At 39.4% G+C, this 23,847-nt stretch overlaps 1 protein-coding gene across 1 annotated transcript in view; it reads left to right on the top strand.

The window, feature by feature from the left end:
* Positions 1 to 232: 232 nt before the first annotated feature.
* Positions 233 to 23,847, top strand: part of LOC139727402 (uncharacterized) — a 40,034-nt gene continuing 16,419 nt past the window's right edge. The window contains exons 1-13 of the mRNA XM_071638358.1: positions 233 to 351; positions 2,311 to 2,615; positions 3,980 to 4,151; positions 5,992 to 6,098; positions 6,537 to 6,743; positions 7,769 to 7,869; positions 8,422 to 8,538; positions 9,065 to 9,169; positions 12,500 to 12,665; positions 13,846 to 13,970; positions 16,066 to 16,214; positions 17,339 to 17,522; positions 18,076 to 18,230. Coding sequence (XP_071494459.1) covers positions 2,408 to 2,615; positions 3,980 to 4,151; positions 5,992 to 6,098; positions 6,537 to 6,743; positions 7,769 to 7,869; positions 8,422 to 8,538; positions 9,065 to 9,169; positions 12,500 to 12,665; positions 13,846 to 13,970; positions 16,066 to 16,214; positions 17,339 to 17,522; positions 18,076 to 18,230 — 1,796 coding nt within the window. The 5' untranslated portion in view covers positions 233 to 351; positions 2,311 to 2,407. The remainder of the gene's footprint in view (positions 352 to 2,310; positions 2,616 to 3,979; positions 4,152 to 5,991; positions 6,099 to 6,536; positions 6,744 to 7,768; positions 7,870 to 8,421; positions 8,539 to 9,064; positions 9,170 to 12,499; positions 12,666 to 13,845; positions 13,971 to 16,065; positions 16,215 to 17,338; positions 17,523 to 18,075; positions 18,231 to 23,847) is intronic.

Here is a 23,847-nt window from a genome sequence, read left to right as displayed (position 1 = left end):
CGTTGTGGGATTCCCACACCAACATTCCCTTCTCTTCTGCCATTGCCACCAAATCAAACAAAAACAATAATGGCTTCTGGTAGTGTTACCACAACCTGGAGCTGGGCTGGGGGAGTCAGCTCGAACAAGAACGTGCACAATTGCTGAACTTTGAACTGAACTGAGCCCTTTTATGTATGCGGAAGACTCGACTCATCAAATTTACTTTGCTTGCACCATGTACCACCGTTGAACATTGTCATTGCATTTAGCATAGCATTTTGGTTGAGTACGTCGGTCTACGGCTGTTATGCGCATGCATGTTGAGTTTGAGATCTGCCTGCCGGTCTAATAAGCTGTTACTACGACTGTGTAAGTATATTAAATTTAGTTTAATGCAAGTGTCTGGTCATCTTCTTTTTCTGCCTCCTTCAATAAGCTGAAAATTCTTGCAGACTTCACGTTCAGGTCAGAAGATACTAGATCTAGATCTAGTGAGTAAATTTACTGTATAGAACACCAGGGGGTAAATTTACAAGTCTAGTAGAGGAACGTCCACTTCACTGGATGTGGATGGGAGTTGAAACTTGTAACTTGTTAGTGAGAGGGTTACTCTGGAGTCTGTATAACCGCAGCAGCTACCCCATACGGACAAATACGTACAGCGCCCCGCGACGGGGTTAGAGTCTGTAGTGCTACTAGTACTAACGTTAGTAGTAAAGAATCCTGAAATAGGGCCTAACGTTGTTAGTTGTCTAGTAGTCAAAGTGGTGTGCACACATTGATCAAACTGGAAGCACAGATGGGCTCTCGGTGCACATGTTTACAGTGAGGTGACATCTAACGTTAGGAATAATTCCCACAGTTTGACTTCCTGTAACGGTTAGGCGTAATAATGCCTTTTGGAAGTCATCAATATCATGGCAATAGACAGAAAGATCTGTCTGTCCAGAGGAGTCTTTTATTTTTTTGATGTTATCGCTCTCCTCCGTAGACAGACGGAAGTTATTAGTACCCATCGCTGTGTGGATGTTTTAACCACGATCTCTATGGAAAATTGGGTGAGGTACCTCACCCTTCTCGATTGCGTCTAATTCACGGCCCTAGGTCGGCAAATTTAAGCTTGTATAGCAAAATCAACATTGCAAGAATGCACTACACTCACCAGATTAACGAATAATCCAACATTTTGGTAGAAAAAAAAAAACATGTAAAACACACATCAACCAACCCGTCGCATCGTCACGTTCAAACTGCAGAAACATATGAATCCGTTAGCCAATCACATGCGAGGTAGTTTCTACGTGTTTTTTTTTTATCAAAACACGTACCGCGGTACCTCGCATGTGATTGGCTAACAGATTCAAGATGGCGACTTACTGGGGTAGCGAACGGCGATGTTGCGATATGGATAAAATTTCTGCGTTATAACCTAGTTACTGTGAGTATTTCGATTGCACAATGTGAGAAATTTACCCCAAATATTGTTACATAATGTGTCATGTCATGTCAAACTTTTTTGAATGTAAAAAAGCTGTCTGAAATTTGGTTTATTGTAACGTTTAATCTGTGCGCGACCGCTGGCAGTGCATCCACACTGGAGCCCGAATCAATGACTTCGGTCTGTATAAGGAGGGGATCCGTGAAGCCAGACGCAGTCTCCGCGAAACATTTCCGCGACGTCCAGATGCAGACCGATCTTTTGGTCATCAATATCAAGTGATGGGAAGTCAGCTGGATCCTCCTTGGTAAAGGATTATCTCTACCAATTTGTGGAAGCCTGTCTGGTTCAAAGAACACTGGTGCGCTGTATTTTTACCAGTAACACTCTCACACAGGTCGCTGTTGCAGTTAGCTCAAAGAAATATCTAAAAGATTTTATGAGTGCACATGATTTTAAGAACTGATTTCAGACCTCTTATTTAATTCATCAAGCATTTTTATTTTTCTTTCCTCTTCTACTTCTTCTATGTTACTGTCCAACACCCAGCACCCCTATGAAGGGACCAACCGGACAGGGGTGCACTGCTGTTGTTTATTGCATGGAGAGAGAAGTTTAATAACTACTTAACCAGTTGCTTTGCTCTTTGATGTAATGGAGCTATAGTGGAGGATTGCTGTTTTGAAGGAGTCTTGTTTGTGATGCCGGTGACTCGACTGTCAGTGGGAGTGCGTTCCAATCTGTGGTAGACCTAGTTCTTGGGATGAATTTACTGAGTAGAACCTACTTAACCGTTTTTGTTTGTGGCAATCGGATCGAATACTCAAATTGTATTATTAATTATAGGGGCTGCTAATGGCCTAACATCTGTTTTGTCATTCTTTTTTCAGTTCACCACTGATGATGCATCTGCTGTCAAAAGGCTTCTATCTATAGACAGTTGTCCTGACCTGGTGTGAAAGAGAATACTGAGGCTATGTAGCACCAATGTCGGTCATCGTAGGGACACGCGTCGTCCGTGGTCCAAACTGGGAGTATGGTGACAAGCTTGCTGAGGAAGGCCATGTTGGGACTGTAATCGAAGTAAAACAAGCGCTCTCGGTCACTGTCATTTGGGACAACGGAAACAGAAATGACTATCGTGCTGGTTCCCAGGGTCGATTCGACCTCTGCGTGTATGACAATGCCCCCACAGGTATGGCCAAATGGATAGCATGTATTTTGTCAAATGTGTAAAGCACTTATAAGTTTAGTTAGATACTGTAAAAAGTGATACAGTACTTGGTAAACCTCACGTAAGTCAGCATAGTACTTGGGACTAACAAAAATCTGTTGGCTTTCATACTTGACTTTCAGCTTTCCCATATGAAGACAAATGTTGACTGACACATGTTCAGAAATTAACAGTATATCGTGAATCACCAGTATAATTGTTTGTGAACATATCTACATTTGGTAATTTGAAATTTACTGCTAATGTAGTGAACCTTAGCAGTTTGAGGTTACTGTAGAGGTGGAATTTTTTGCACATTTCACGTGACATGAAACTACAATAGGGCAAAAATGAAAGCTTGCAAATGTTTGTGCATCTTTAGTATGTAATGATATTCTATATCTTAGATGAAATGCAATGCCTCTTTCCAGGCCCTTTCAAATATGTCGCTAGCATTATTTTTTCTAGATTGAAAATGTATATAATTGTTTGATAATTTGTATTCAGTGCATAACAAAAGTAGCTGATGGGGCTGCAATGCTCAGCAGATACTGAGTAATAACAATAGTTTTTATCCAGATCTGTTAATCAGTCAATGATAATTTTGCATATGTGTTTAGTTTCATTTACTGATAGCATTTTATGTTCATTTGAGCTCTTTTAGAATTTTGATGAAGAGAATTTACTTTGATATTAGATTTTAGATTGCTTTTGACAGCTGCAAGTAAACTTATTGATTCTCATCAAATGAATTCTGTCTTTTATCAATTATGAACATGGTAGCGAAATGGAAATATGTGATGTTCCTTTGATAATCAAATCTTTCATCCATTATGAATTAACCAGTACTTCCAACTTTTAGGTGTACAGTCCTCATAAGTCCATAATTTGTTGAATACCTTAGTTTTTGCATGTAAAGTAAATAGCATGTTATATGTCAAACATGTGAAGCACAGTGTCCTCACTTTTAATAATGTCAGTACTACTATGTTTCTATGTAGAGTGTATCTCTCAAAGCATTGTGCTACTTTTAATTATTCATTATCTTCTGTTTTGTCTTCTGTTTCTATTCATTGTTATGCTGTGTTATATTATTTCATATATGTTTCAATATGAGGTGATTGTTATGGGTGTACTACACATGGTTCAAACAGGGACCAGAAAAAACAAAACAAAACAAACCAGACAGAGCTTGACCTCTGATGAAGCTAACCTGAATTCCTTTGGAAAATGTGAATTTGCATTTATGTGAATTTATAAACAAGTGATCATCCACCATGCAGAGGTATCTTCTCAAACATTAACACCCTCATTCTCTGTCTTGTTTTTTTTACCATCACTCCAAGGTGTTATCCATCAAGGTGTGCACTGCTCTGGTTGTGGGCAAGAAAGCATAAGGGGCATACGGTGGCAGTGTTATCGCTGCTACGATTTTAATCTGTGCCAGCCCTGCTTCAACAGTGGCAGTCATGCGATTGGTCACGAGTTCCTCAGATTGGTCAGCAGCGACTCGCAGGGGTAAGTCAAAGTTGACCCCAAAGCAGCATCATCATACTAAGAGTACCGGTATAGTGAAAGTTTCTAAGGAAAAAAAAAAGAAAAAAAAAAGGAAATGATAAATTCAAAGAATTTAAAGTTTCATTTGATGTCACAAAGCAATGGGTGCTGTTCACAATCACAATCAAATTAGATGAAAAAATAGGGCTTGTCCTCGTATGATTCTCTTTGGCTTGCATATAAAATTCCTGTAATTTTCAGATTTCCATTGGCTGGCTTTAAAATAAGAAATTGTATTTTTCCTATCACATTGCTCATTAGCCAGCAGTTCATTGACAAAGGGAGTTACATAGTCGAATTGTTAATTGATTATCATGTATTTATATGTGCCTGTGCATTTATATGTGATCTGTTTGTTATTCTTGTGTTATGCTCTGTTATCTTGCCAGTGGAGGAAGATTTTCTGTATTTTTTTAAATCAGACAATAAATGATTGAATCTTGAATCTTGAATCTTGAAGTTGTATTATGTTGCTTGAAGAGTTGCATAGTTGTTTGGTTGTTCGTAAAGTGTTTAATACGTCATTTATTATAAAAATTCTCAGAAGGGTGAGATAGTTATCATCACCTTCCCTAGTAATATGCATATCGTCGCTGGGGTGACAAGACCTCGTATCTCAAAAATGTCAATTTTTTATTTGGCTTAATGGTCAAATAATGGGTCAAGTGATGTCTTGGCCAAATCACAACTGTCTTACTCCAAAAATGAAGCCACCATGACATGTCAAAGGAAAGGCTTTCCCATTCACTACAGTGCTTTGGCCGCCATGTTCTTTTGCTCTCCTGAACATTTGACATTTTTAAGATACGAGGTCTTGTCACCCCAGCGAGGATATGATCGTTCGAGTATTGCTGTTTTGTGAATACATGTGGAACTTTCAAATTCCATTCCTGTCACTATTTTATTTACAACACACTACTGAAAGTTTAATATATATCAAAATTTCAAAATTAAAAAACAAAATCAAATTCAATTTAATCATAACGAGTAGTCCTGTAATCAGTTTTCACATAATTCCTGCATGATAAGTGCAATGTGTAGAGTTTGTGTCAATATTTGTCAAGCCTTCCCCTGTTCAGACATCGTGTGCAGGCTGAAAATCTGCCCGTAAGATTCTTGCGATTATTTCATTCACTAATCAATATAAAATTTGTCATAAACAGCCGACCAAAATTTTCATCTGTGGTCCACTTCTGATGTCTTTGTTTTTCTCCTTTGTGCTCACAAACCAATGTATTTTGTGATTTTGAGATGAATTATTAAAGTCATGATAACCCTAAAAACACTTGGGGGAGGGGGGGGGAGAGCCATTGATCATGCCCTCCCCACCCCTCTTTGGAAAATTTGTGATAACTTCCAGAATGTATTCCAAATTATAAGACCTCACCCCGAGACTTCATGACTTTTTTCTTTACAGTCTTGCGCATCTTTTGATACCTAACTTGTGTATACCTGCAGCGGTGATGGTGTTTCGTAACATTTCACGGTCATTATGTCAGTCAAAAATGATGTATTTGTATGTGTTTATGTATAAGATTAATGAGGTTTTGCAAGATTCTAATGTGTTACTTAAAAATTGTTTTTGCAACGGTTTACAGTGTGCAGAAAATGTTTATTAAGTACCATGGCATTTTGTGCAGCCAGATTCTGTGCAACTGTGACTAGTTCCTCATAGGATTAGTAGATTTTTTGTTATTCCTTTGCCTTTGGTTTATATGTGCCTCAAAAAGTTGAGTTCCAAGCAATACTGTGTGCCTACTGGTAATAAAGTGCTGTTATGTGTGTTTTTGCTGTTGTTCAGGACAAAGTTGTACTCTAGAAATTCAGCCCGGCAGGTAGAAGCCCGGGGGCTGTTCCCAGGAGCTCAGGTCCAGCGAGGAAAAGACTGGAGATACGGAGATCAAGATGGTGAGATTGTCCTGTAAAATTTTGTGAAGTTTCTAGACTCTGGTTGTGGTATTCTTTTGAGGCAACTAATCTTAACCATTGTTATATGACAAGTCTTTCTACAAATGCTGGGAATAGACCAACTTCTTAAGACACCTGTAGAGAACTATAATTGTATAAAATAAATCATTGTAAAATGCCTCCAATGACTCTTCAGTATCATATGCTTTGTTTGCAAGTTGATGTAGTTTAGAATGCAGAGAATTTTACTGGTTTTAAGCAGGTTTTGTCATACAATGTTGACAGATTTACCTTTTATTGTGCAGTCAAGCAATGACTAAATCACTGCAACTTCTTTCTGCATTATCAACATGAAAGACAGTATAACAGGAATATGTGACATTGTAAAATGACTTGCATTATTCTGATGTTAATTTAATTGTCTACAACACTTTGAAGGGGGTGATTCGAGGCGCTTAGGTTATGTCATCGATGTCAGGAGCTGGCAGGAGACCGCCTACCGTGGGGCCGTGGCGGTGCGTTGGCCAGGCAAGTACGAGGACAAGATGTATCGCTACAGGGTCGGAGCGGATGGAAAGGTGGACCTCAAGAGCATTCGTGATGGTTCAGATGGATCCTACTACCCAGATATCCTTCCCAAGTTGGGTGAGTGAGCTAGCCAGTAGTTGGTCAGCTCAAGACAGCTACTGTAAAAGTGGAAATTTTCGCAATGTTGAAATTTTTTCGCATTTCGCGCAACAAGAAACTAGCACCAGAATAAAAGCACTCAAATATTTTCGCTTGCCATGTGTTCCATTAGGTGATGTCTTGATTTTGAGGAATTGAAAAAACTTGCGAAACTCATCTTACCTGGCTGAGCGTGAAAAATTACTCTCACGAAAATATCCACTCCTACAGTATTGCCATCATTCACTCCAGTGTTTGGCGTGTATTTGACCATGCAAACACATGGTCAAATTTTCTGCAAACTATGCAGGCATTATTGCAGGTGTGAAAGCAAATATACAAATGGACACCATGCCCCCTTTCCACGAGTCTCCCAAATATGTTATGTTCTTCCTAGTTAGTCTCCAGAATATGTGGAAGGTAAACTTGTGATACTCGGGTGAGTGCTAGACCCACTGGGTCTCCCGTTTCATTCTTCAATGCTTTACATGGCCATTCACATCACATTAATGTGCCAGGCTACATTCGTCAGTATTTAGGAAGCCTTCATTTCTCTTTAGCGTAATGTAAATTAGAGACTTGGGTGTTACAGTGCAGCATGTCCCTCATCAAGAAGTCTCTTGTGAGTCATTATGGACTACAAGGATTAAATAATCCTCATCGAGTTGGTTTCATCGGGGCCTACGTGATACTGAAAAAGTGGAAATTTTCATGGTGTAGAAATTTTCATGCATCAAGAAACCAGCACAAATATAAAGGCATGCGATGTTTTTCGCTTGTATGTAGTACTATTTTGTGTTTTGATTTCATTTTGAATTAAAGACACTCAAAATTCATCTTACCCTGCCGAGCGCAAAAAATCACTTGCACGATGATATCCACTTTCACACAGTAGTAAGCAAACAAAGCATTCCCACTGATATGCTCTCACGGTCACACATGCTTGTTTGCTCCTACTTTTTGAATGAATTGACATTACTGTGAATTATTTCCTTCCCATACAGGAGAGGATGATGACATCCGAGTTCATGATAGTGCCGTCATTGCCCCCAACAAGGAGAGCAAGAATTGTCTGCCACCCCAAAAGACCTCTGCTATTCAAGAGGTAATGATGCTATATCGTCATTTCTATGTTTCAGTGCTGTGCAGTGCAATGATAATTTGTTATACTGTCTGAGCCTTGCTTTACAGTAATAATTGTTTGCCCTTATTTAATGATAGGTACATTTTCAATAAACGATGTTGTGTTTGCTTTCTTGTAAATGCATTGCAATGATACAACTTTCTGAGCTTTGTGGAAATTTACAACCCAGAATGTTTAATTTGTTTATGTCAGAGCATGGTTTTAGTAATTTTTATGTTGTGTCATATTGGCACACAAATTTCCAAACAAGGAAAACAATGTTTGGTTACCTTTTTCTTTATCACAGTCTTTGCATTGTGCAGATACTCTCAAGCATTGTCCCACCTATGCAAATCCATGTGAGATTTAATTATGATTGAAAATACCAACTTGCTTGCATATCCAGATTTCCCAGAGATTTAATAATGCCTTTCAGTAACTCAATTTTGTTATTCATCTTTTAGTCTGTAAGTATCACTCATTACCTTGATTACACTTTTGTTGTTGTAACTACCTTTGTATTTTTTTTTTCAGGTATCGGGGAAAGAGTGCAAAGTTTTGGCCCTAAGTGACAAGGGTATGGTCACTGTTTCTGTCCAGGCCACAAATGAGCCTCGTATTCTGGAGGTCCCCTCTTTTACCCTTCGCAAGGTCAGTACCCTTGCCATCAGCTATGTTTGTGTTTCTTCTGTTAGTAGTGGTTTTGATAGAGCTCATTGGTTTGACCTAATTTGGGTTTGCACTGTCTCATGTCGGTCATTTACTTACTGTATACGCCATATATTTCGCGAGTCTAAATTTTCGCGAATCGGGAATTCCCGACGATTTCGCGAGTGGTTAAATTCGCGATCGTGGAGTCTTGAACTGAACGGAGAAATTTACATGCGTACGTCACATCCACATCGGGATCAGAGTCAATATTTTCGCTTGTCTTTAATTTCGCGAATAGCACCTGACTCATGACATTCGCGAAAATAAAAACCTTGCGAAATATTCGGCGTATACAGTACTTGGTCTGTTGTGTTTTGAAAATGTCACTCCTTCTTTTCCAACTGCTCATGGTAACTTAAACAGGTCGGGAATTTCCCTTTAAACCAGGATCTGAATCTGCTGTTTCTCTAGTACCAATTACACATCCTAGAATGAGTAATCTTCACTTCTGTTGTACTTCCTTTAGGTGCCCAGCTTTCATCAAGGGGATAAAGTGCAAATCGTTGATGACGTTGAAGACTTGGCAAGAATGTTGGATGGAAAGAATGAATTGCAGAGCATTGTGAAAAAGGTAAGATATGATGTTAGCGTCGTTTAGGGGGGGGTGTTGCGACACGGATTGTCGCCCCTACACGGATTGTCGCCCGCTCTCGAAGCACATTTTGCTGGGTAATATCGTTCTGGACATAATCATTGAAATACTAACACATAACTTACATGGCTACATCCATGCAAACATGCCACGTAAAAAGTCATGGTGAGGTTTCAAGGAAGTGTGTATACATGTGCGCGTGCACATGATAATTTAGTGTCCGTTTGTGCGTGTGCTTGTGTGTGTGTGTGTGTGTGTGTGTGTGTGTGTGTGTGTGTGTGTGTGATGGAAGAATGTGTTTATTATGTCAGTTTTTTGCGTATGTGTTTTTTAGCTGCGCGTGGGGAGGGATACCTAGGAAGCTGTTGCTGGCATAAACATTGATATTGATTTTATCAGCAGCTTTGAATTTGATGAGTTTGTTTGGCAGATTTGTATATGAATTCGGAGTGGAGCTTGCGTGCGGGCGGATGCTGCTTTTCTGCATACGGTCCATTATGTCTTATTTATCAACATTGGGAAATCGTTTCATCAGGAAGGATGTGGTATCGGTTCGGGTGTGCGTCGGTATGTGGGAAGGGGGTTACATTTCGTTGTTGCAAAAGTTTGTTATTCTGAAGGCTCATTCGTCCGAAGGCTCATTTGTCCGAAGGGTCATTATTCCGAAGGTACGTTATTCCAAATTTCATTTTTGGATCAACGAACCACTAGGTATAGGGAATTGTGTGTTTCAGATAAATGAAGCTTCGGAAAAAACGAAACTTCGGAATAACGAACCTTCGTGTGTGTGTGTGTGTGTGTGTGTGTGTGTGTGTGTGTGTATGTGTGTATGTATTTGGGTCGGTGAATGTGGGTGTGGGATGATTTAGGTTTTGTCTAATCAGGGGTTGGTGGGTTGGGGATTGGATTTGAAGAAGGATAGTTATAAATGGTATGACGGATGTTGGTAGGATTTAATATTTAGGATAGATGTAGGCCCTAGATTTGTTTCGGTTTGGGAGGGGAGGGGGTGGTGGGGTTTTTTATGACTGATTTCATTGTAGATTTGTGTAATATATTTGTGTTTTTTTTATGTATATGCCCTTGTAAGTAAGAAGGTGTTACATGATCCAAACCAATATATTCAAGGAATATAGGTTTGGTAGGGCCCTATACATGTCAAAACTTTCTCGTGAAGAAATTATTAGTAGGGTTGGTCTATAATCGAGTTATCTATGTTGAAGTGAGATTATTTGTGGTTTGACAAATGGATTTGCTTTTGTTTCGAATTGCCATTTGTAATTTATTTTCTTCATGTTGCACTCAGAATGGGTCGATTTATGAATAATTTGAATGAAATCAATAAATATCAAGGAAAAAAGTGTTGAGTTGGTTTGTTTGCATTATGAGGTTTGTTTGAGTGTTTGTTGGTGTTTGTTTGTATTACGTATGTATTAGCGGTGTGCAATGGCAGTTCGTTTGTGCTAAAATCAAGTAACGATTGACAAATTTTTTTACGGCGTGTGGAAATTATTCGCTCATGCATAAAGCATGCCAAACCTATTCTGGGACAAAGAATAGTGGTATGGACGTTCTAGTTTATAAGACTGATGGAAGAAAATGACTGCAGGGAAAAATGAACAAAGACAAATAACATTTGGGGAGGGTACCTCCCTCGTATTTATTTTCTCTCGGTCTCTCTCTCGCCTAGCCCGCATCACCGCTGCTATTTGGTTGACACACCCATACTATTTTTAGATCAACGCTGGTGTGAATTCTTTAAACACGTGCTCATACACTCTGAAGGCGTTTGTATTGCCACAGTAGCGCCACTATATTCCACATACACACGTAAGCATACAGGCACACGTATACAAACAGACAAACAAACCACTACCACTATGTAACCACCACACATGCACAGTTTCTACATATTGTATTATTATACTCCAAACACACACACAAACACACACACACACACACACACAACAAATCATACACATCACATATCATGCAGCTCACAATACACACACACACACACACACACACACACACATACGCATAACTTACCAGTCATACCCATCCCACCAAAGCTTAACACCGGAGGAACCACCCCGAGCCCGGGGCGACAATCCGTGACGAGGCGACAATCCGTGTCGCAACAAATTTTTTGCCAACACGGATTGTCGCCTTCGAGGTCAAAAACTGGGAACTGCACAAGCGTCACGGATTGTCGCCAGGCGACAATCCGTGACGGGGGCGACAATCCGTGCCGCCAGCGCCGTCACGGATTGTCGCCCCGAGCAGGAGGCGACAATCCGTGTAGGGGTGACAATCCGTGTCGCAACAGGGGGGAGAGAAGGGCTGGGGCCCAACCACATTTTTTGCACAACACATAGGATTACATATGTAACCAATTTGGGCCCCCCACATTTTTTACCCGGAAATGGCACCCAAAAAAAAAGACAAAGCCGCTGAAACCTTGAAGTAGGATTGGAATTTTTTTTGCTTGTTAGCTGATGAAACCTGCAAGTGGCACCAGAAGAAACTGCCCCCCGCTGAAACCTTGAAGTAGGAGTGGAATTTTTTTTTGCTTGTTAGCTGATGAAACCTGCAAGTGGCACCAGAAGAAACTGCCCCCCCCCCCCCCCCCCCCCCCCCCCCCCCCGGAAAACTTGGCGCCGACCACGTTCAGTACACGTAATGATTTTAAAAAAGTACCAAGTAATGGTGATGATGACCAAGTATCATGAATTATAATTGAAACTGTGATGGATGTGTCTGAATGATTGTGTGATATCTGTTTGTCATTGCTGAATAATGATAGTGTATTAACAGTACTAACGTTCAATTCATGGATGTTGTGAGTTCTGGGCTCCATTTCATAACAAGTTCTATATGACAGCAACTTTTGCTGAAATGGCAAGCACCACGGTAAGAATCCTTCTTCCTTATTGGCTGTTGCTCCAAGAAGTTGTCATTCTAGCATGAGTTGCTATCATCATATTATCCTTCATGAAATGAGACCCTAATATATGCTGTAAGCCTGTCTTCACAATGCTGTCCCAGTGTGGCTTATCATAATTTAAGCAAGTAGAAATGAACAGTAATACTCCACATTAAGTTGAAAGAGAGTATCCGCAGCATGTCTACATTTTGATTTTGATTTTTTGCTGTTTTGTTTTGTTTTGTTTTGTTTTTGGTAATGCCAAGCATTTGACACAAGCAATGAAAGTTTACTGGGACTTTAACATGGACATAGACGAGGTAATCAAAGGCTTCATCATTTTTTCTGTTGTTTTTCTCTTCTCGTACTGTTGTCTCAACCAGATCAAGGAAAGGCAATTAAGTAGGCCAGGCATTGTGATGAAAGCTCCGGACAAAGCGCAAAGGTTGCAGGTGAAGATTGGGGACGAAGTGCAAGAACTGCCGCCTGTTTTCCTCAGCCTTGTGGAGACTGGCCAGCGAGACACAGGGGTCCAGTCACACCCCGGAGGTGGGCAGACACTTTTTGACTGTTGGAATGATGCCAAAGGGAGTACAGATAACAGACAACTTATGTTCAGTTTTTGTTGTTGTTGTCCAGTTTACTTCTTGATTGTCTGTCAAGCATTGTCCATCATGTGCCATGTTTTGCCCATTTTCCTTTTCTTGAAAACTGGTGGCTGGATTTTTTACCAAATTTGGCAGGAGTCATGAATGAGCAGAGGGGGATCATAGTTTGTTTAAATGATGTTAGTGTGTGTGTGGGGGGGGGAGGCCTAGGATGGATCCCAAATAGCCCAAAATACCAAATTTTCATTGTTGCTTTTTGTATCTCTGCCTTTTGGAAAACCAGTGATTTGATTTTAACCAAATTTTGCAGGTATGATCAATGGATTTTAGGAGGGGATCATAGCATGAGTGTACAAATGATGGTGGCGCCATATAAGGGAAAAGCGGACAGGCCTTTTTGTGTATCGTATATAACTTGTGTCTCTGATGTGTACCTTACATTTTGATACTAAATTTGTGAGGATTTGATCCACAGTTTTGGTGTCAAATAACAGAAGCCAATCACTTGTCCAAAGTTTTTTTTGTGTGTGTGTTATTCCATGTCAAAACAATGCTTATTTCCATAAATCATAACTATTTGAATTGTTATTAACGCTTTCATTGTTTGATACTACTGTCATTTGATTGAGCATAATATGTGATGCAATATCAAAGTGAAGAAACACCCAAGAAGAATAAGGAAATAAATGAGAAAAATTAAGGAAATTAATAAAACCTGTAAATTGTTACATTAACTTGTTGAGGAAAATTTGCACAACAAAACTAAAAAACCCGTTCTGTATTTGCTAATGACTCCCATTTGACAAGTGATAGTGAAATTTTAGCTCCTATCCCTTTCATTCAATGGAAATAGGCAGCTTTCGAGAAATTGTAAAGTATGCAAAAAAAAAAAAACCACAACAACAACAACAAAAATGCAATCCTTGCTTTTGTATAATGGAGGGGGGGGGGGGGGTAGCTCAGTGATTTAGGTTTCAAGAGGGGTTTCTTGGACATCTCTGGACTGAATGTTAATGTTTACAGCAGACTTGTAAGAACACATATTTCCCTAAGAGATAGTGGCAATGTCCCAAGCCCTAACTTTCACTGATGACCATTTGACTTACTGTGGACTTTTGCAGGTGGGCCCCGGTCCCTTCGTAACACAAGATCGTCAACACAGATGGAGGAACGGAAGCTCAGCCAGGCAGCAGCATGTGGCCACATTAAAGAGATCAGGAAGATTTTGGAAGCAAATCCCAGCTTGGTACGAAAATACCTCATTCAGCAGTCACAATCCTCTCATTTAAAAGAAAAACTGTGGGGGAAACATGTAAATATAACACTAATGAAAGCACATGATATAGATTTCACCTTCAGTGAACAGAAACAGAAAATTTATATTGAAAATAGTGATGGTGACAGTAATGATTGCTGATAGCAGTGATGATAATGATGATGATAGTAATAGTCATAATGATAATACATAGGACCAGGGACTCATTTCAAGATGTTTGCCATGAAGGGAGGTTACAATACTTGTTACTATGGCAACATCCAGGTAACAACGAGTCAGCCTTCAGCATTTATTGTCCCCGCCGAACGAGTTCGAGCAGGGGACTATGAAACGGGCTCCGTACGTGTGTGTGTCCGTGTGTCCGTCCGTCCGTGTGTCCGTCCGTCCGTCCGTGTGTCCGTGTGTGCGTCCGTGTGTGATCAAAATCTTCAATTTGCTACTTCTCTGTCATTTATGAGCCAATTTTGATTCTGTTTGCTTTATATGATAGCACTACATGGGAGCTTTGAAACTTCTACACAGAATTCCAGTCGTGACCTTTGACCTTGACCTTTGACCTATATTGTACATTTTGCTACAAAATGCTACTCCTTCGCCATTTCTAACCCGATTTCGATTCCGTTTGCTTTATATGATGGCACTAGGTGAGGGCTTCAAAACTTCTACACAGAATTTTGACCTTTGACTTCTTTGACCTTTGACCTTGATTTTTGACCTATATTGTACATTTTGCTACAAAATGCTACTCCTTCGCCATTTCTAACCCGATTTCGATTCCGTTTGCTTTATGTGATGGCACTAGGTGAGGGCTTCAAAACTTCTACACAGAATTTTGACCTTTGCCTTCTTTGACCTTTGACCTTGATTTTTTACCTATATTGTACATTTTGCTACAAAATGCTACTCCTTCGCCATTTCTAACGCGATTTCGATTCCGTTTGCTTTATGTGATGGCACTAGGTGAGGGCTTCAAAACTTCTACACAAAATTTTGACCTTTGACTTCTTTGACCTTTGACCTTGATTTTTGACCTATATTGTACATTTTGCTACAAAATGCTACTCCTTCGCCATTTCTAACCCGATTTCGATTCCGTTTGCTTTATGTGATGGCACTAGGTGAGGGCTTCAAAACTTTTACACAAAATTTTGACCTTTGCCTTCTTTGACCTTTGACCTTGATTTTTGACCTATATTGTACATTTTGCTACAAAATGCTACTCCTTCGCCATTTCTAACCCGATTTCGATTCCGTTTGCTTTATGTGATGGCACTAGGTGAGGGCTTCAAAACTTCTACACAGAATTCTGACCTTTGCCTTCTTTGACCTTTGACCTTGATTTTTGACCTGTATTGTACATTGGCTACAAAATGCTACTCCTTCGCCATTTCTAACCCGATTTCGATTCCGTTTGCTTTATGTGATGGCACTAGGTGAGGGCTTCAAAACTTTACACAGAATTTTGACCTTTGACTTCCTTGACCTTTGACCTTGATTTTTGACCTGTATTGTACATTGGCTATAAAATGCTACTCCTTCGCCATTTCTAACCCGATTTCGATTCCGTTTGCTTTATGTGATGGCACTAGGTGAGGGCTTCAAAACTTTTACACAGAATTTTGACCTTTGACTTCTTTGACCTTTGACCTTGATTTTTTACCTATATTGCACATTTTGCTACAAAATGCTACTTCCGGCGGGGACATATATTACGCACCGCGTAATTTCTACTTTTCCTTGTTTTATACTAGTCCTGTGGCATCTGCAACTACCGCATCTGACAAACATCCCTGTGAAACGGGCCTTAGTTTTGGCTCTGCCAAGGAGGCCAGCAGCTTTGAGTTTTGAAACTTTCTCTGTATTTCAGTCTCAAATAAATGGCAATAAGAAAGTCAGGATGACACAGTTTTATGCTTTAACATGTCTAATTTCCCCTATTGTGATGTTATCTGATATGTTGCTTCCTCTAGAATTGAAAAGAAATGGACTTTGTAATTGTAGCTTTTGTATCCATGCTACACCTTACTTGATATCTAAATGTGTCTCTCTGATATCAATACACCAGGTGGACTCTGCATACTCGGGTCGCTCCCCGATGCAGGTTGCTGCTCATCAGGGTCACTTGGAGGCTGTGAAGGTGTTGATGCAGTATAAGCCTTCTCTTGACTACAGAGACAGTGACGGTGATACTGCCCTGCTCTATGCAGCCTACGGGTAAGGTCTTCTCAATCCTGCTTATCAAACTGTGACTTGAATACTATAAAACTAGATTATTCGTGGCATTAGATTTTCGCAAATTGGAGCGGACTGTCTTTTTAACAGCGTGACATTCTTACGTATTGCCACTGGCATTTAATATGTTGTAGACAGGAATTTTCGTGTGCATTTCAATTGCGCAAATCTCGGCTCCTCGCAGAATTTCTCGAAAATTTCTCGAAAATGTCATGCACACAAAAATGTCTAGTTTTACTGTATGATGTATTCCTTGTCTTAGAAAATGTGCTTTTACATAATTTTACTGTAAAAGTACTAGGAGGAAGGGGGCAGATAAGTGCACGTAATTATGCATTGATATTTTTCTGTGATCATAAATATGCTAATGTGAGAAAGAGGTGTGTGACTTAATGACACCTCAAGCGACATTACTAGTTTTAGTGGATGTGGCTTAAAACAATTGTCTAATAAAGACAAGAGCATGTCATTGACAAGTAAACTCTGAAGAATTTAATGACAAAATGAGTTTACTCCCTTCTTGTCAATTTGAGATATTTTCAGTCAAACCAATGAAATAAACAATGAAAATGATTTTAAAAAGTGTATATGTTATTCATAACTTCAAGAATATTCTTTGCTGTGATACAAGTGAAGTACAGTGGACTCCCACATAACCTTGGGACCGGCAGTTTTCTTTTTGTATTTCAAGATTTCGTTATAACCGAACAAATAAACAGTAAAGAACAAAGAGTGAGTAATGTTGCAGCCTGAAATATTTACTCTGTTGTAACTGGAATTTCGTTATAACCGTGTTCATTTTAACAGGAGTGCACTGTATCCGTGGCAAGTTTTTATGTTGCTGTATCTGATGATGGACTTTCTTTACCATGTTCAGAAGTAGTGCTTAACTAGTTATGCAATCAAACTCACCGTTTGCAAACCTTGCCTCCACAGTATGTAGGTCATTGTGCAAGTAGCATGTGAAGGGTTAACCTGTTAATCACATTGGTTCTCCGAGGTAGGTAGTCCCATTCGTAATAAGCATATACCTCCTGGAAACTGTCAAATCTAAAAGAGAGTGCACAAAATTGTGAAAAGTCTATATTTTCCCCCCTTTTCGGCAGGAATAACATGGAAATCCTGAAATACATGATTGACCACTGTGAAGAGGCAGGCGTCAAAGACCGCCAAGCTTTTATCGATGTGCGCCAAAAACAGCAGCGCACCTGCCTACATGTTTCTGCACGCCGCGGCAACCTAGATTGTGTGCAACTCCTCCTGAAGAGAGGATGCAGTTGCAATTTGCAGGTGAGGAGTTGGTTTGCGTCTTACATTTGAGGGACAAGTTATGCATCGTGTTATCTGAAAGCGATGAATGAAATTGGGCAGAGTGTAAGAAACTGCAGAGAAATATTGCCAAGTTTCCTATGATCATGCGATGATTGCACGATCAGTAGAGAATAAGGAAAAAGTGCTGCATACATTCTTGGTATCAACTGAAGTTGGAAGCGCAAGGAAACATGCTCCGCATTTGACAATGAGCTTTTGGATCAGGTTAAGTTCTTGAGCGAGGCATGCCAGTCGCGGAAATATTGTTTCTCAATACAGTGGATACTCATGGGGGATTTAGATTCCTTTGTATGAAATCTGGTATTACATGGAAATCTGGAAAGGTTGAATGCATCATTCAGTGTTATTCTGTGTTTGTTGATGGTACTTCAACCAACTGACTTTTACAAGGTAAAACTACAGAACTGTGTTTAGTGCATCAGTATCGTAATTTAAAGTAAATTTATGAATTTTGTTCAGAATATCACAAGACAGAACAATTGTGGAAACTCTAAACATGTTTGTTTTCCAGGATAAAGCTGGGGATCTTGCCCTCCATGATGCAATACACAAAGACAAACGAGATGTGGTGAAATGCCTGGTGGAGTGGCCTCAATCAGATCTCACCATGTGCAACAAGAAAGGCCTGTCTCCACTCCACTATGCAGCACTGCGGGGAAACAAGTAGTAAGTAACACAAGGAGATTTACCATGTACTCTTTATAATCATATAGAGAGAAACTACACTCTATGTTCCAATTTTATTAAAAATGGCTGTGATTTGGCTCAGTAGGTAGTGCGTCCGCCTCCAGATCCAAAGACCTGCATTTGATTCCCGAGGCAAAGTGAGCAGTGCTGTGGTATGAAGTCATACCATCTCTTCCATATAATAGGCAAAACGTTCTGTCTCTCAGTTAAGGACATGAAATAGAGGTCCCGTGTGCAAGAGAACTGGAACTCGGGCACGTGAAAGATCCCACTTCATTCATTCATCGCAAAGAGCAGGGTGCATAATGCAGTGAAGTGGTCTGATTCACATCCAATTGGACTCCATGGAAGACCAGCAGCCTAGTGCAGTGGAGTATGAGCTGTGCAGCCCTCATCTCAGATGGAAAAATGAATTAAACAAGCAAACAAACAATATTTGAATAGATAAACTTGCATTTAAGTCAAAAGTAGACAAAAAAGCAAGTAGTTTTCAAAATTCCGTGTTCTTTTTGACCCATGGATACAAACAGGTGAGATGATGATCTTTGGATCACTTATGGTACATTAATTAATGGTGATTACTAGTAATCTCTTATTAACATGATTGATGATGATGATGATGCACATGGAATACCTTTAGAATAACGATGGAGTGAAATGAATTTCCCATGACATTGTTTTCCTGGAATGTTTTGTGTTGTGGAAATTTTCAGGAATTATATTGAACTGGTACACAGGTATGAATACACAAGTATTTTTTGAGATATAAAATTTCTATCAAATAGAAGTACTCTCATTCATGGAATTCTGAGCTCATATTGGTTCTGTCTAAAAAAAAAAAAAATAAAATCAACCAAAACTTAAATATTGTTGCTGTTGTGTGTAATCTCTCTGTGAAACCAGATTCAGTGCAGATCAATTGATTTAAAATCACCCCATCTTCCCCCTATCTCCCTATCCCTCTCTCTTTCTTTCTATCTATCTATCTATCTATCTATCTATCTATCTATCTATCTATTTATCTATCTATCTATCTATCTATCTATTTATCAATTTGTCAATCTGTCAATTTTTGTCAATCTATCTATGTGCTTTGTGTCCAACATGTTACTATCAGGGATGCCAGTTTTTAGTCCAGGCTAGAAGGCACCCAACCTTGCTTTTTGATATATACAATGTTTTTTGATGGTTTCTTGTCAATTCGAGGGTGCTGATTCCAAATTCGATTGATGCCACTCGCGTAACCTTGAGCATTTTCGGCAAAATGCAAAAATCCAAAATGGCCGCCAGATATGCTAATTCGGCCGTGCTAAACATAATAGTGTGCATTATATGACAAATTATTCCACCAAACTTTGTACATTTCTGTTCCTAGAGTTACTCCATCTGCATTTGCGAGAGAATTTTCCTTTCATATAGGTTCATTTAGTATTTAAAGCTCATTTTTTTATTCAAAATGGCCGCCATTCCTATGCTTATGTACTATATGAATGGCAAAACACAATGCATAGAATATAGAACGAATTTACTGTATCTCCAGTCCCGTACCTACGCTGTCATAAAGTGTTGCATGTGTAATACAAATATGTTGGGTGTCACTTACAATATAGAGGGCCTACATGTATATTTGAGCATTTAATATTCATAAACCTTACTATGTTTAACACAATTTCTTGTCTATTTAATTTTGTCTCAACAACGAATATAAGTTCACCAAACGTCTCGCAAGAAATCAATATACCATCATTATTTTACACGCAGGTTGAATATGAAAATGTAATACTAACACAATATATTAAGAAGCCTAGATGCATGGTATTTATCAAATAATGTTGAAAATGGAGGGGAAGCTAGAAAGCAAAGCTTCTAATATACATTCCCCTAAAACCATGTTAACAAAGTACAGAAAAAATCCTATACAGGAAGTGCAGAGATACATAGTTGCAGCCAAAAAATACCGGACATTAATGACACAACTAAAAACCCTTTACATTGTAGATTTTTTTCCAGCAAGGAGTTGGGGGGCGAGTTTGAAATGGATCATAACCTCCATCACTTTGGTATGATATAATTTAGAAGTACCGCCTTGATATTATAGAGCAAACTTGATTTTCTACTTGAATTAAAACAACGACAAAAACTGGTGAAGGCATAAACGAAACTGTCTAAACGCAATGCCGTACAAACTATTCATTAAACATCAACCAAGTAGCAATGTGAGATACCTCTTTCAGTTCTCTCACAGTTCCCAGGTGTTGATAATATACACTTTGACATCATGATCTCATTCAGTCTTGTCTTGAAACTAAAACTGTCATTTTTATTGTCTTTAAAGAACCCTTTAATTGGACGTTTGGCAGCAGGTGACATCAGCCCCAAATTTGCAAAATTCTTAGGTTAAAGAGGCATATTAGTCCTGCAATTCCTTTAATTGCAACCACATCTGGTGATGTTCAGCACTTCCTCAGGGGTCAGAGGGCGTTTATTTGGCATTGAAGACATGAAGACTTGCTTGATCACCACCAGTTGAAGCCCTATGGCTTTGTTGCCAGGCCAAAGACAGTGTTGTAGGTAACTTAGGTGGTGTCAGAGATGACATTAGACCAGCATCTTCACCAACCGGTTTTGGGGTCAAAGCTTTCTAGTTACGGGAGGGAAATCTATAGGCTTGTGGGATTTCAGACGCATTGATGGCAGATTGTTCAAGGGGGCATTTCATGAAGCATTTTGTCAGATCTTTTCTTTTTGACTAACTGTTATAAGCTACTAAAATCCTTGCATCTGATTGGCTGAGAGCAAATTTGTCAGACAAATTTGTCAGACAAAACGCTTCATGAAATGCCCCCATTCTATCGCGTTTGGAAGGTCAGGGTATGCGTTGACCGCACTGGTGACACTTGCCATCCTTTCCTTCCAGCGTGATGGAGAGTGATCGAGTGCCAGTGAAGGAGGATAGACTTCCTTAGCCTATGCTTGGAAGGCTTGCCATAGAGGACTACCTTGAACATAGCATTGGCAAGGTGGTTACTAAGATGGACGGATTATAATCTTATAAAGGTTGGAGCAAAGTCTCAAGAACGTGAAGAACTCCTCTATTGTCTTGAGATGGGTCAGTACTCGGCTCATGCCATCCAAGGACTTTCTATGAGACGCAAAGGCAAGATCATCTGGAAACTTCCTAAGTGAAGGGAATGTTATGTCACCATGTATGGTAAAAAGAGCTCTAGTGGAGTTAGTTTACAGCCACCATTAAGGAGGCCATCATTCAGAGTCCTAACACTGCTGGTCTGGTTACCTAGAGCAATCCTGAATCTGCAAGTGCTCAGAGACTCCAATCCCAAGTACCTTCTGATCTGGAGATTCTCCCGCCTGAAACCCCTAGCAAACTGAAGACTCCAAGTTGATGTGCGCGAAGCGCATATTACGAGCGCGAAGTTTCCTGCGGCCGGGGTCCAGGGCCCGCTTGAGCTCTGGAAGCTCTAATAGGGTTCTTAATGTTCTCTTGTGCTATCTCAGGCTTATTTTTCAACATACGAACACACAAAGTAAGATATCATTCCAAGTGGGAGATACAGAGCTAGGGCAGGAGAAATTAAATCTCAAGCGGGAGAACGGGAGATTTTGCAAAACGGGGGCGGGAGATCTCCCGTTGAAAGCTGGAGAGTTGGAGTCTTTGAGTGCTGAAGATTAAAGACAAGCAGTGTGAAGTTGTTATAACACTACTTTCAGAATGAGGCAGCACTGTACAGATCTCAGAGTCTCCCTTGACATCATATACGCAAACACATTCACTCAGAAAAAAAAAATGGAGGTAGAATTCATCTACCATATATCTGGGTTAACATGAAAAACTTTTGGGCATTGTTTTCATTTCAGAGATTTGACAACAGGAAGTGAGGTGGTCCCTTTTTTCCACTTTCCCCTGCCTCATGTTCTTTCTCGGGTGAGGGGACTGAAAAGTTTGTGTAATATCGCTTTTAGATAATGTAGAACAGGGCAGGTAATTGGAAATTTCATTGTGTCATCATCTAGGATTCAGCCTTTTAATTCAGCGTGAATATTATGATGTTGAACATATCAAGGCAAGTAAGTATCAAATTGTTCATGTCTAATAATTCCTGATAAACGATCTTGATCTTGGCGTCAATTGAAGCTTTGGTGGGTTTTTCCAAATTTCTTGGGAAGAATTCAGATTGAGGTAGTAAATCTGGATGTTTGCATCAAAGAATAAAACAGCTTTTGTTAGGAAAAATCCTCTGATTTATAATCAGCACACAAATTGATAAACAGTGTACCTGGGTGACAGAAAAAAAAAAGAAATTTTGGTTTTTTTTCCATGTACACTTTGCCGTTCATATTGTGCAGGGGTATATGAGTGGCATCCATTTTGAGGTTTTGTATTAAGAAGAATATAATAAGCCTAAAAACAATACATTTTCTGTTTGTTTGCTTGTTTGTTTGCTTGTTTGTTTGCTTGTTTTGCTAGTGGCACTCATCAGATTTGCATGGCACATGCAAAATTTGATAAAAGCGTAGGTATGTGACTGAAAATTCGCCTTCTATTTCTATGCATATTTTTTGCCATTCATATAGTACATGAGTATAGGAGTGGCGGCCATTTTGGATTGAAAATAAGCTTAAAATACTAAATGAACCTCTTCAAATGAAAAATTTCTTGCAAGTGCAAGTAGAATTACTCAAGGAACAACAATTTAAAAAACGTTGAGGGAATAATTGGTCATAAAATTGACATAACTGGGATTATCATGGCCAAATTAGCATATCTGGCGGCCATTTTGGATTTTTGCATTTTGCCGAAAATGCTCAAGGTTACGCGAGTGGCATCAATCGGATTTGGAATCAGCACCCTCGAATTGACAAGAAACCATCAAAAAACATTGTATATATCAAAAAACAAGGTTAGGTGCACTTTCTATGGAGCCTAGCCTGGACTATTTCCGGCAATAGCCGGAATTCCGGCTTTTTCATATTTTGGTGTCCAATTTCCGGCTTCGTGATATTATCTCCGTCTGTGTGGGAAAGCCGGAAAACACGAGAAAGAAACAAAGAAAGAAAGAAAGAAAAACAAAAAAATATGATCATCTAAACTTACGGGACATTCACTTTTAGTCCAGTCAAAATATGAAATGACCCACAACTAATTGCAACAGAAACGATTCCACTTGCATTTGACCCGGAATAGCTATTAAAATAACATATTAAAAGTTCCCTAAAATTCGAGTGGTGGATCAGTGTCTAATTTGCATAAATTCAAAATGGCCGCCATACAACCTATTTATGCCTATATCTCGGGATATATAACCCACAGAAAGTAAATTCCGGTGTCTAATCCTATGTTTTTTAGGTCAAGGAATACAAATATGTTATCTTTAGCAACTTTCAAGCATCCCTTTATATAGTTTTTGAATATATTTTGCATATAATTACATACAAAATGGCCGCCATATTGTCTGTGCAAGCCCGTATCTTCGTATATCAGTAATGTAGTACACTCAGGAATAAGTCGCTATATATCTGGACATAAAACCCGCAGAAAATAGATTCTGGTGTCTAAACCTATGGTTTTTTAGGTCAG

The sequence above is a fragment of the Diadema antillarum genome, unplaced genomic scaffold, assembly GCF_040938485.1.
Source record: "Diadema antillarum isolate AM-2024a unplaced genomic scaffold, OU_Dant_1.0 seq00000130_RagTag, whole genome shotgun sequence".
Classification (NCBI taxonomy): domain Eukaryota; kingdom Metazoa; phylum Echinodermata; class Echinoidea; order Diadematoida; family Diadematidae; genus Diadema; species Diadema antillarum.
The sequence above is the reverse complement of the archived record's forward strand: the minus strand, read 5'-3'. Positions and strand labels throughout refer to the sequence as shown.